The 13,186-nt window shown below is 39.8% G+C and overlaps 1 protein-coding gene across 1 annotated transcript in view; it reads left to right on the forward strand.

The window, feature by feature from the left end:
• Hsepi (D-glucuronyl C5-epimerase) overlaps positions 1–13,186 on the forward strand; it is a 60,932-nt gene continuing 47,746 nt past the window's right edge. Inside the window, exons 1-2 of the mRNA XM_019049882.2 lie at positions 1–317; positions 1,694–1,867. Coding sequence (XP_018905427.2) covers positions 177–317; positions 1,694–1,867 — 315 coding nt within the window. The 5' untranslated portion in view covers positions 1–176. The remainder of the gene's footprint in view (positions 318–1,693; positions 1,868–13,186) is intronic.

Genomic DNA, 13,186 nt, shown 5'->3' on the forward strand with positions numbered 1-13,186 from the left:
AAATTGAGCAACTCGAGCAACTCTAACTCTTGCATCTACTCCAATTCTACTCTCTGCCCGGACTGCACCGCTAATAGTTGCACCCATGCATGCATTCCACTGGAGTATCAGGAATACCCCTTAAGTTCATTAATTCTTCTCCCGTTTTTTTCTTAAATCATCTCTAAAATAGTAGGATGCGCATTAATTTCAAGATTATTTTCCTGGTTTTCATTGGATTTATCCTCTACGGCACTATTTTGTTGTGGATTCGTTGTGGAGCTAATCTGAGGAGTAATTCATTGGAGAGGAAGATCGACATCTATTCCATTAGTCAGGTATTCAATCTACATGTTGCTATCTAGAATTCCCTCAAAGTTCTATGAAAGCAGCAATAATCTAAGGGTATATCTATGAAGGTGGAAAGTATCATTTCGGAAGCAGTTTTTCAAGATGCTGATCTAGAGATAGGGTCCTTTCTGCACCTAACTTCTTCCTTTCATATCTCTATGCCAGAACTGAACAGTACTTGCTGAGCATTTGAATTTCCACACTGATAATTGGTGTCCGCCTTGTTGCTGTAATTTTCCGCCTCACAATGCAGGAGCAGAATGAATTCATGGAATGGAACACTGTAATATTGAGGACCTTTCTTCTCTGTGGGAGGAAGGATCCAAAGGTGCAGCTAAATTTTGCTTGCGTGATCTTTTAAAAATTAGAAATATACTGGAAGGACCTTGCCAACTCCTTAGGGGATCTGTGCCAGAATCATTTTCCCACTGTTTTATTGCGTTAAACACCACGATGGATACTGATCAAAAGTCATCATCTCGGCAACTTTCTATAAGCTACTGTTTTTGCACTATCAGCGGTTGAGGTTTAATAATTCTTTGACTAAAAGAAGGCAGTGCGGACATACAAAGTTCGAAAGAACCCTCATTTCAGCACCCGAGTATGGTCTACCGTGTGTCATCAAGGAAAGCAGGAAAAGCCCTAGCGCTTTAGGTGTTCTGCCTGGTGGCAGTCCTCTTATCTCGGATCCACATGCCTCTTTGCTTGACCTTCCAAATCAGTTTCTTTCTTTGACCCAAAGGAGAGACAGAGTGGAGCAACATGTAGATAACAGGAGGACAGACACGCTTTACATTGTTCCTTGTTCACTCTGTCCTGAAATATGTAAGTAAGAAGGATCTTTAAGACGCTTGATCACTCGGCCACTCCCCTTTATTCAAAGAGTTATCAAAACTGAAGTATCAACAATCACTTATTTGTGTGAAAATGGTATCTCGGAGAAAATTAACGCTACTTTTAAGGAGCATCAATAGATGAGTTTATTTCAAAAGAAAAGTGGGTAACCAATATAACCAAGTACACATCCCCTTGAAGAGTTTGCGGGATCCTTTCACTGTTCATTGCCAGGGTGACTTTTGATGTTATTTCTTCAACATAGGGCAAACACTTCTATCCCCATAATAGTTCAACATTTTCATACTAGGCAGTGGTGATTAATGATCCGAAAGTGAGAGATGCTGTTCCAAATGGTGGAAACTGACTTTGTCACTAGGGGTTAATTAGTAGTCGATTTTCCAGAAAGGATCCTCACTTTACTGTTAACTGACATTCCGTACTGGAGCTTATCATTTTGTATTTTCAGTGTCAGCATAGGTATCCCTCAGTATTAATAATTTTGAATTTTAATCGGCTCTGTTTCCAGAAACTAAAAGTGGAGGGAGACCAAAACTCAGATCCACAATCTAATTCTGGCACCTTAAATCTCTTCAAGACAGAAGAAATTGATTGTAGTATTAATGGTGACTATACAGTCCGCTGTAGAAAAGAAGGTGAAGAGGTTTACATTCCATTTTCTTTTATCCACAAATACTTTGAGGTAAGTAGCTTCATACTACCTTTTTTTCTGTTTGTATGCTTTGTTAATCTAATTGTTTCGTCCCTTGAATAAAGCCTATTCAATCACAGTGACCTGTTATTGATCAAGATTTTGCCAGTAAGGAATTCATGGTCAGAATTCAGAGGAAAAGTTAAAAAAAATTTCTTTTACTTTATTTTATTTTACGGGTGATTTCATAGTTTACGACTGATAAGTCGGCTTCTTTTACAATAAAAACTTTAATTTTTATGAAAACCACTGATTTTTAGGTGTGTAGCAATAATTCCTCACTACACAAAATCCTCAATTCAATATTATTAAACTAAATGGAAGTCCCCAAAGTTTAGAAACCTTTTAAGGAAGCATAAATTCCACCTCCTTTCTCAAGAATCGCCCAGCTTTATGTCTGGTTTTCATATTATGTGAACGTTATGCCGTGTCTGTGTTACGTAACCGACGCAATTCGGCAGTGCCACCATGTTTGCCCGGACCTCCAGCAGTCCTGCGGGAAGAGCTGATACCTGATTCAATGCTTGTTTGTCAATCCCCATAACTTTGTATTGACTCAGAGTTGTTCGTGCCAAAGCTGGAAAGAGGGAGTTTAATACCCTTAAAATGAAGTAATGAAATTTGGTCAAAATTGGTGCTCTTTTCGGGTGTACTTCGGTACATGGGCTGCTCCTCGCAGCCACTCCACTCTTTCTCTGCAGACCTGTTGACCCCTCCTCTGAGACACTTCGGTACTCGGGCTGATTCAATCCGTTCCTTTCGCGGCAAACCGTTCCCGTCCATTTTTTCTTTCGCGGCAAATTCAAATTCACGCTTATGCCTCCTTCAACATAGGATTACGTTATCTCCTTTTTAGGATGACGTTATCCATTTTAGGATGACGTTATCCTTTTTAGGATGACGTTATCCTTTTTAGGATGACGTTGTTCTTTTTAGAATGACGGGATTTAGAGGATCTTACCCCACAAGCCTGATTGGCGTAACGTAAGGCATCCCTCCGGTGGTTAGGTTAGGTTAGGTTAGGTTAGGTAAGGTAAGGTTAGGTTAGGTTAGGTTAGGTTAATTTTTTTTGTTTCTAATTAGCATATATCTAGAGAACCAACTACTATTTTATAAAAATATTAATTAAAATTTTCCTCTTAAAAAACAAGAATAAGTAATACAAATTATTAAACTTAAAACAGATTTAAAAAAAACTTAAAAGGAATAGCGTCGGTGGTGAGTTGCAGCCCAGATTCCGAAGTGCCATGGCTCTTTGAGAGTGGGCCTGCGTTGCATTTATGGAGCAGCCCAAGTACCCGAAGTTTCTCCCTCTTTTCTTAAAGGTGTTGCACATTTTAGCTATTCCTGTTATCATGAAATCACCCTTACGTATTCAGTACATGAAATCCGAATGACTATCGTTTCAGTGCAGAGTACTAAAACTGAATTTTTGCAGAGCCCGGGCTCACCACGATTTTTAGCGACCAAATGGGCTAAAAACAAGCTGCAAAAAATTTGGTATCCTAAAACCACTCCTAGACCCATGCGCTATGGCCGAAAGGATTGAAATTTGAAACATTGAATTTGGAAGAATAAAAAGAGTCAATTCCCATTGGAATGAGGAAGTTTGCGTCCTTTACGCGCAAATTTTGTCTATTTTGCAGTATTTTGATCGGAAAAGGCGCAAGTGTCCTGCTTGAGTGCGCCTAAACCCCTAGGAGCACCGCAACACTCAACGCGCCTCCCCGACCCGCAACGCGCATAGCTGCTTTCCTGCTACTAGATACCTGAATATTAATAATTCGTTTCTCATATAATCGAGACTCTAACCCCAAAATTGGAAAAGTTTGAAACATGTTTCCAAAAAATGAGTAAAAAATAAATAAATAACACCTATTTCATCTTCAGTATCTTTTCTTGGGACGCTATGCATTGACTCATAGCAAATCAATCGAACAAGGTCAATCATTAAAAGATCTAAATGTGGATGTGGCCCTCATTTCCGAGACCCATTTCCAAAGGAACGATAAGCGGTATATGCAAGGCTTTAACATCTATAGTGCGCTGCACCCAAAAACAGAAACCAAAGCAAGAGGGGGGGGGGGCACTGTAACTATAAAGAAATGCATTAGTCACTCGTTAGTTGAAATTATCGAGGAGGACGCATTCCAGTGTGTCATTATCGAGGTCGTCACAGGTCTGGGCTGCTTCAATTTGGCAGCAGTCTACACACCACTTTGTGCAAAAATCACGGATGAAATATATTCCAATTTCTTCAAACACTGTGGCCCAAGATTTATCATTGGGGGTGACTGGAACTGCAAATCCCTCAGCTGGTCCTCTAGGATAACTAATACTAAAAGAGCCCGATTAGAAAGAGCAGTCAGCAAAATAGGGGGTAATTATATCTCCTCAGGTCAACCCACTTTTTACCCGAGTAATCCTTTAAAAGACCCAGATTGTTTTGATTTTTATGTTTACAGGGTGATCCAAAAGTCCCTTCCACCCCTCTATCTTTTTACCTAATTGAGGTAAAGATTTGAAACTTGGGGGATGTTCCTAGGTCAAGGGGAGCTACTTTTTGGCCCCCTTAAAATTTCCAGGGGTCCCCCTGGGGGGGCAACGGACCCTAACTTTTAATTTTCAAAGGGGAAGACCCCCTTTGTGATAGCTCGTTCGAAAGAGCATAAAAAAAGAAAACTTTTCGCGCAAACCCGAAGTCACCGTTCCAAAATGGCCGAAAATTCATACCGGTTATTTGTTGATGGATTTGCCCGAAAATCTGAATGTTGGGGTATTTTGACACGAGAAAAACGAATTTGACGTTAGATTTTCAAAAAAACCGACATTTCCAAAATGGCCGCCGGTTAAAGTTTAAAATGGCCGAAAATTGTCACCTCAGTTTTTTTGCTGATGGATTTGCTTAAAACTTGGAATTTGAGAGTATTTTGGCATACAATAAACACATTTGAACTTAGATTTCTAAAAAAATAAATTTTTGGTCATTTTGAACTTTAACCGGCGGCCATGTTGGAAATTTCGGTTTGTTTGAAAATCTAACGTCAAATTCGTTTTTATCGTGTCAAAATACCCCCACATTTAGATTTTCGCGCAAATCCATCGACAAATAACCGGTGTGAATTTTCGGCCATTATGAACTTTAACCGGCCGCCATTTTGGAACGGTTTGAGATATTGACTTCGGGTTTGCGCGAAAAGTTTTCTTTTTTTATGCTCTTTTGAAAGAGCTATCACAAAGGGGGTCTTCCCATTTGAAAATTAAAAGTTGGGGTCCGTTGCCCCCCCCACATTGAAATGAATGTGGACCATGAACCCGAAATCTTAAACATTTTCACCCACCCTGTTCTGAGAAAAACGACCTCCCTGCCTAGTTTCTCCTAGGACAAACTGGAAGAAATTTAGAGAGCTGTTGAGCGGACAGATCTGTGACGATACTAAGATAAACACCCCCCATGATCTGGACAGTGAAATCGATTTGCTGACTCTACAAATTAGAGAACCAGCAAAAGTTAGTACACCTGTAGCCAGTAATGATCATGTCAAATGCGATCATTTGAAACTGCCTGCAGAAATAGTTTATTTAATTAAAGATAAAAGGAAAGCAAGGGAAAAAATGACAACTACCAGATTTGAGACGGATAAGAGAGAGTATAATGGAATTAATAAAATTGTACATAAAAGAATTAACGCATTTAGAAATGAAAAATTCGAAAAGTTCCTGTCAGGCTTGGGGGCTAGAGAGATGGATGACTATTTGCTATGGAAGGCTACTAAACATCTGAAGCGTACTGCTCAGATAAGCCTTCCAATTCGAGACAGCGATGGTAACTGGGCTAAAAATGCTACTGATAAAGTGGATATCTTGGCCGCTCACCTGGAAAATGTGTTCAAACCTAACAAATCAAAACCAAACTCCACGAAGCGCCCGGTTTTGACTTGGTATCGGGGATTATCGTTAAGCAATTACCTGCATGTGCAATCAGGAAACTGGTTGCCATTTTCAATGCAGTCATCAAACTTCAGTGTGTTCCCCCTCCAGTGAAAAAAAGCTGAAATTATAGTTATATTAAAATCCGAAAGCCTTCTGCTCAACCTTCTTTTTACAGACCAATTTCTCTCTTACCCATTCTTGGAAAATTATTTGAAAAATTATACATTAAACGTTTAATCAAAATTGTAAATACAAAAGGTTTAATTATTAACGAACAATTTGGTTTTCGTGCAGAACACAGCACTATAGAATAACTCCACAGAGTTACGAATTTTATAGAAAAAGCTCTGGAGAAGGTACACCACTGTAACGGGGTTTTCCTGGATGTTGCCGAGGCTTTTGATAAAGTTAACCACCAACGTCTGATAACTAAACTTTAGAGTATGCTGCCTGGAAACCACACTAGGCTTGTCTCATACCTGATAGGTTTTTTTAGAGTGCGTTTCGAGGATGCGTACTTGGAATTCAAACCAATCAGGGCTGGGGTCCCACAGGGATCAATATATCCCCCCTGCTCTACAGTCTGTTTACAGCTGATATACCTAAACCTAAGGGCGACCCATTAATGGATATATTCGCGGATGATACTTGTGTTTTCGCGAGTGCCCCAAGTTACAAACAGACTGTAGAAATTCTACAGGAGAGCTTGGACAATATCCAGGATTGGACTGATGCAGACGGGACAAAATAAACGCCACCAAATCAGAGAACGTAGTTTTCACATCTAGGAACTACGTCCATATTCCCCTAGTTCTTAACAGTGAGGCGGTGCCACACGTGGATAAGGCGCGCTATCTCGGACTTATCATGGACGCTAAACTTAAATATTATATATATATATATATACATCGTTTATTTATCAAAACAAATAAAATTGAACATGATACAGTAAGATAAACATCAGAATTTTTAACAACAACTACCTTCTTTCCAAGGTATTAATTTGAAAGAGAGGAATGGATAATTACTCCGGTTAAGGTTTTGACTATTAAATACATAATAAAAGTGTTTAAAAAGCTGCCCGCAAAACTAAGCAAGCAATTGAAATTAGGGAAAAACTTAAAGTAAACCTAGTTTGGGTAGGGTATAAGAGGTGGGAAAAAGTAAATAAAAACTCTGGCTGCTAGAATGAAGCATAAAAAACCATGAAAATAATAACATAGAACGATAACGTAAGAGAGGCCACCAGCGTTCCATTTTTAGTATGGAAAGAGAGAAGCTCTGGGTAATCTCTCGTCGGTACCTGTGATAAATGACATAATGCCGGGTGATAAGGTTTTTATTGCTGAAATAAAATTTGGGCCTCCTGTTGTGGAGGTAAAAATTTGAGAATAACTGACATCAGTTTCTCAATTTGGGCAGATTGTTTTACTATGATTTGTTTAAGTTCGTTGATTACGATTTCGTAGTCAACTTCTTTATTGACTGTTGTGTGCTGAACAGTGGAGTTAGAATTATTTTTATTTATGCCATAGTCGGCTGTCTTCCCTTTTAGGACAGAGGCAAAACTCTTATCAGGCTTGATGAAATTGGCTTGATTAGCTTGATTTCCTTGATTAACTTCGCTCTTTTGTGGAAACCGTTTTTTGCACACTTCCTTTTTGACTTTACATCCTCTGTATGTTGCCAGGTGGGTACCTATACAGAGGGCGCAAGTTGGCAAAATACATGTTGGTATCTCGGGGATTTTACAGTCCCCTGTGGGATGAAGTTCTGAACAGATAGCACATCTAGGTTCCCTAAAACAATATGTCTTAGAATGCCCAAGGGAAAGGCAATTTTTGCATTGGATTATATTCCTGGTGGATTTGCGTTTTTCAAATCTAACTAGCAGGTTAGCGATCTCTTTGACCTCCCAGATCATACTTTTTGATTCAGGGAAGGTAAGAGATCTACGTACATAAGGGGGAGTGGTGCTTTGTCCTTATTTCTGAGCATTCTGGTGACATTCTTCATGGGAATTTTGTATTTTTCTTCTGAAGTTTTGCGGACAATATCTTCAGCCCCAGGCAGATCCACAGGGATGCCCCTGCATACCACTCTGGTGGCTCTCTCCTCTTTAATCTGGTGGGTAAAGTAGGGAATTTCTTTATTTTTGAGGGTTGTACATAGATTTTTGTAATCATCAATGTTTTCTAATTTTACTTTAAATTGAGTACGATTTATTATTTTAATTTTAGAATTTTCGACTGCTTTGTCAATGATTTCTGTTTTAAAAGTGTGAGGCTTTGTAACTTGAGATATAAAAATTGGGGGTGAAGTGAGTTTGGTTTCTACATATTTTTCTTCTTGCAGTAATTTAAAACTTAACCCTAAATTACAAGCAATTTTCGATGGAATGTTCACTATCACTTTCTTTGGAGGTGTCTTAGATGGAGAATTCGGTTGTGAATTCGATGTTTTCCTCTTCTTGCCTGAAACCAGCTGGAAATCCGATTCAGGCTTATCTTGGGGTGGGTGGGGTGCAGAGGAGCTGGGTTGCACTTCCGTAGTAACTTCAGAATCACCGGAACCTTCCTGGTCGTCTGTTTCTGACTCTGTAAAGACCTCAGGTTGTTCAACATTCGTTGTTGTGCTCTGAAGCGAGACGGTCGCGCTTCAGCTCACGCCGGATCAGTATTTTTCAACAAATTTTCGGAAAGAAAATCACCAGCATGTGATTCTGCTGGAATCGAGAAAAGAGCTCGCGTCGCGGTGTTCTGGCGGCCGGGTCCCGAGTGATAATATCAGTGCCAGTGTCATCATAAACAATAAACAATCGTATGGCAGACCGGCCTGTAGAGTGTAAACACGGTGTCAAGTGTAGTTACGTCAACAACGTTTTTCTCGGGTGCGAAAAAAGTCTAAGGCGGGGATTGCTCATCGGCCTACCTCGAATTAAACCAGACACGTTGCCAAATGGAAAATCAAAATCCGTTCGGGAAAAGTTCTCTTCTCCCGAGGTCTCCTCCCCCCCCCCTCAGTCTGCAAGGGCGGATGATAACCTCTCTCTTACTGCTACGGAGTCAAGTTTGACAGCGGTGGCGTCGGTAGAAGATAAAGAAACAATTATTAATGAAATTTTAAACACCAGCATTGATCCTGTTCTTCGGAACCCTATCATTCATAAATCAGTCAAAAGTCAAAAGGTCAGCAAAACATGGTCAAAACGCTGTCCAGTGACAAAAATGAATTGACGAATAGAATCAATTCCCTTGAGGCAGAAAATACGAAAAAAATACAGAAATTACAGGAACAAATTAATGCGATTAGCTCTGCAAATGCAAGCTCTCGATCTAGAGATGCTCACCTACCATCTGCGAAAGAGTTAGTTAAAAATAACTCTCGTAAGCCCTCAGGGCAATCTAAATTAACACAGTTCGCCACCAGGAAACCAGTTACACCAAAACCAGGTACATCTACAACACCTGTTTCTAACCAATTTGCCTCTCTGGAAGATGACGTGGAATCGAATCACGATGCTGATGACTCTGAATCTTCTGATACATGGGTCGACTACAACTCGGATCCCGAATTTAACTCCAAACGGAAAGCTATCCAATCTCAAAGAAGGAAGCGTAAGAGAGCGAGTACTTCAGCTTCAAGTGGCCATACCGATAATCAACAAACCAAACCGGGCGAGAGCGCTTCAATTAAAGTAAATATACCTAATTCTAGTGTCAAGAAAATTTTACCCCCCCCCCCCTCCCATTAAAGTTATAGGTGTAGACAATTATGTCAATCTTGTAGAAATAACTACAAAGAAGTCAGTTAAAAAGGAAGATGTCAGAACTAAAATTATGGATAATGAAGTCTGGCAACTAAATCCGAAAGACGACGCTACGGCGAAAACAATTTTAGAATCCCTCAGAGAAACACATGAGGCTAATAATAAAGTGCAGTACTACACTCACTGCAATAAATATCTGCGTGATATTAAAGTTATTGTAAGAGGGCTTCACCCTTCAATCGAAGAGCAAGATATTCTTGACGACTTAAAAAATAAAGGTTTTAAACCTAAGAAAGCAACTTGCCTCATGAAACGGGTCCCACTGTCGAACGCGGAACTTAAAGCTTTGAAAAAATCAGTATCACCTGTGGATCCAGCTCCACAGACGGCTACCCCTGATCCTAAGTCAGTGCCGGAGCAAAACTCAGTCTCGGCTATGGAAACAAATTCCACCGTCAATGAAACAACCTCAGACGAAACATACCCCTCCGAAACAATTGTAGATAAAGATAATGAGCCTCTTTTTATTGCTGACTCTGCTTATGTAAGTAAAACTAAACTGATAAAAATACCGGTCCATCAGGTTGACTTCGACTTTACTGATGATATAGAAAAAATCTATAAGATTGTTGGTATCTGTTCTATGGTTGTAAAAGTAGAACCCATTAAAGTAAGTACTACTAAGATAATACAGTGTCGAAAATGTCAGAATTTCGGACATTCCCAAGCATATTGTGGTAAGCAAGCACGTTGTGTAAAGTGCGCAGCTAAACATTTATCCGCAGAATGCCCTTTGGCGAAGCGCATTATCAACCCTAAGTGTGCAAATTGTGGGGTAACAGGTCACCCGGCTAGCTATAGAGGCTGCCCCTTCGCGAAAGCGATGCAAACAGATACAGAAAAATCTATTAAAATGAGAAAGGGAAAGATCGATGGGTCTAATTTTCCTAACTTCCCAGATAAACCAAATAAAAAGAAAAAGGGGGGGGGGGGAAATCCTCCTAGTGCTATTAAACAAGGAGTTAGCTTCGCCGACGCAGTATCCGGCCTGAAACCCTCTAATCAACCGGAAGAGCTCATAAGTCAACTCTTAATGACCATTGAATCATTAAGGAAGCAACTAGAGGAGATGAGCAAGAGATAGGAAAAATACGAACAGGCTCTTATGAGCCGAGTGTTGAGTTCTCGATAAAATGACTAACAAAAGTGAAAGCATTCTTAATCTTATCGCATGGAATGCGAATGGATTAAAACCTGCTAAACTCTTAGACTTTAGTGAAAAAGTGGCAAAATTACGTGTAGATATAGCATTGTTCTCTGAAACCCATTTTGCTAGGGGATCAAGAGGATACTTGAAAGGATATACATTTTATAATTCACGACATCCTTCTAATAACGCTAGTGGGGGAGCCTCTATTGCTATCAGGGAAAACATTTAACACTCCGTTCTTGAAATTGTAGAAGAAGAACGTTTCCAAGCGGTGATTATTCAAATTGAGTCATCGCTGGGGCCATTTAATGTCAGCGCTTTGTACGCTCCACCGCGTCATCGATGCTCATTTGACGATTATTCTGGTTTGCTTGATTAATTGGGTCCTCGCTTCCTTATCGGGGGGGACTTCAACTGTAAAAACGTCAGATGGAGTTCGAGATTAACTAACCCGAAAGGTGTTAATCTTGAAACTGCAGTCAATCTTATTGGAGGTGATTTTATCTCTCCGGGTAAACCCACCTTCTATCCAGGTAATCCTTTGAAAGAGCCTGGCGTAATTGATTTTTTCATCTACAATAATCTCAATCTCAATTACAAAACTTCTTGCAATGTGTTAGTGGGAAAAAGAGATCATGTGCCGGTTTTCTCATCTATATTTGCTACTCCAGTATTAGTTAAACGCCCACCCTGTCTAATTTCTACTCAAACAGACTGGAAAAAAATTTCGAGAATTATTAACTTCCCGTATTAATAACTCGACTTCAATAAACGACTGCTCCACACTTGACTAGGAGGCAGAGTCATTAATTTCGAGCATCCAAGAAGCTGCAAAAGCAAGCACGCCGGTTGCTAGAACTTTTAATAATTTTCATCATAAATGCACTCTTCCAAAGGAAATACTCAGCCTCATTGACTGCAAAAACAAAGCGGGAAGGAGGAGACGGATTACTCACCATGAATCTGATGAAAATTTCTACAATAGACTAAACAAGGCAGTGGAGAAACGTATTAATGAATTTCGTAATGAAAAATTTGCAGCTAATCTCAGCCCAAGCGGAGCTAATGATTACACCCTTTGGAAAGCGACAAAATCCCTAAAACGTCCTCTCCTAGCTAGCTTCCCAATTAGAAAACCGGACGGTGAATGGGCAAATAATAGCCAGGAAAAAGCCCATACCATTGCCGATCACCTTGAAAAAGTATTTCAACCTAAACTCTGCGAATCTCCAGAGAAGGAATGCGAACTAGAGGAAGAAGTTGGAAATATTAATTTTCTCCCTGCAGAAAAAATCAACAAAATTACATACGACGAAATTTTCAAGGAAATTAAATATAAAACAAAATTCAAGAAAAGTCCAGGTTTTGATCTTATCTCAGCAATTATCCTCAAGCAACTTCCTCCTGCGGCAATCAAAAAGTTAGAAGCTCTCTTTAATGCAGCGTTGTCATTGAAATACATCCCTAGTCGATGGAAATTGGCTGATGTGATTGTTGTTTTAAAATCCGGAAAACCTCCTTCAGCCCCTAGTTCTTACCGCCCTATCTCCTTACTTCCCCTGACATGAAAACTTTTCGAGAAGTTATATATTAAACGTTTACTGGCAATCGTAAATAAGAAAAAGTTACTTCCTAATGAGCAGTTTGGTTTCAGGGCTAAACATAGCACAATAGAACAATTACACCGGATCTCTTCTTTTATTGAAAAGGCGCTAGAGGAGAAACAGTTTTGTAATGTTGTTTTCTTGGATGTCGCCCAGGCATTTGACAAAGTCTGGCATTCTAAAGTGGCTTTTAAACTTTCAAAAATCCTGCCTGGGAACCACGTGCAATTAATAATGTCTTATTTAGCAGATAGATCTTGTAGGGTTCGATTTGAAGACTCTTACTCTGAATTTAGGAAAATAAGAGCAGGGGTACCTCAAGGTTCAGTTCTCTCCCCCCTAATCTTTAGTCTCTTTACCGCTGACGTACCTAAACCTAAAAAAGGAAAAATCGGGATCTTTGCTGACGACTCGGCCGTTGCGCCCTCTGCGCCCACATATGAGGAGACAGTCACTAACATCCAAGAGTGCCTGGACGACATCCAGGATTGGACTGAGCGCGATCGCACGGCGCTTAACACCACCAAATCACTTAACGTGGTCTTTACCTTAAGACCATATGTTTATGCCCCTGTGATCCTAAATAAAATTGCTATTCCCCATGCACAAAAGGCTCCTTACCTCGGCCTTACTATGGACTGTAAGTTAAAATGGAAGGAGCATATTCTAAATAAGAACAAGCAAATTGACTTAAAGCACAGACAGATGCTATGCTTCTGCGACTTCAAGGCTTCTCGGGAAGCGATTTAAATTAAAGCTAAAAAATGAAGTTGTACTTAATAAATAAATGTTAA

Source organism: Bemisia tabaci, chromosome 2 (genome assembly GCF_918797505.1).
Source record: "Bemisia tabaci chromosome 2, PGI_BMITA_v3".
In the NCBI taxonomy this organism is placed as follows: Eukaryota; Metazoa; Arthropoda; class Insecta; order Hemiptera; family Aleyrodidae; genus Bemisia; species Bemisia tabaci.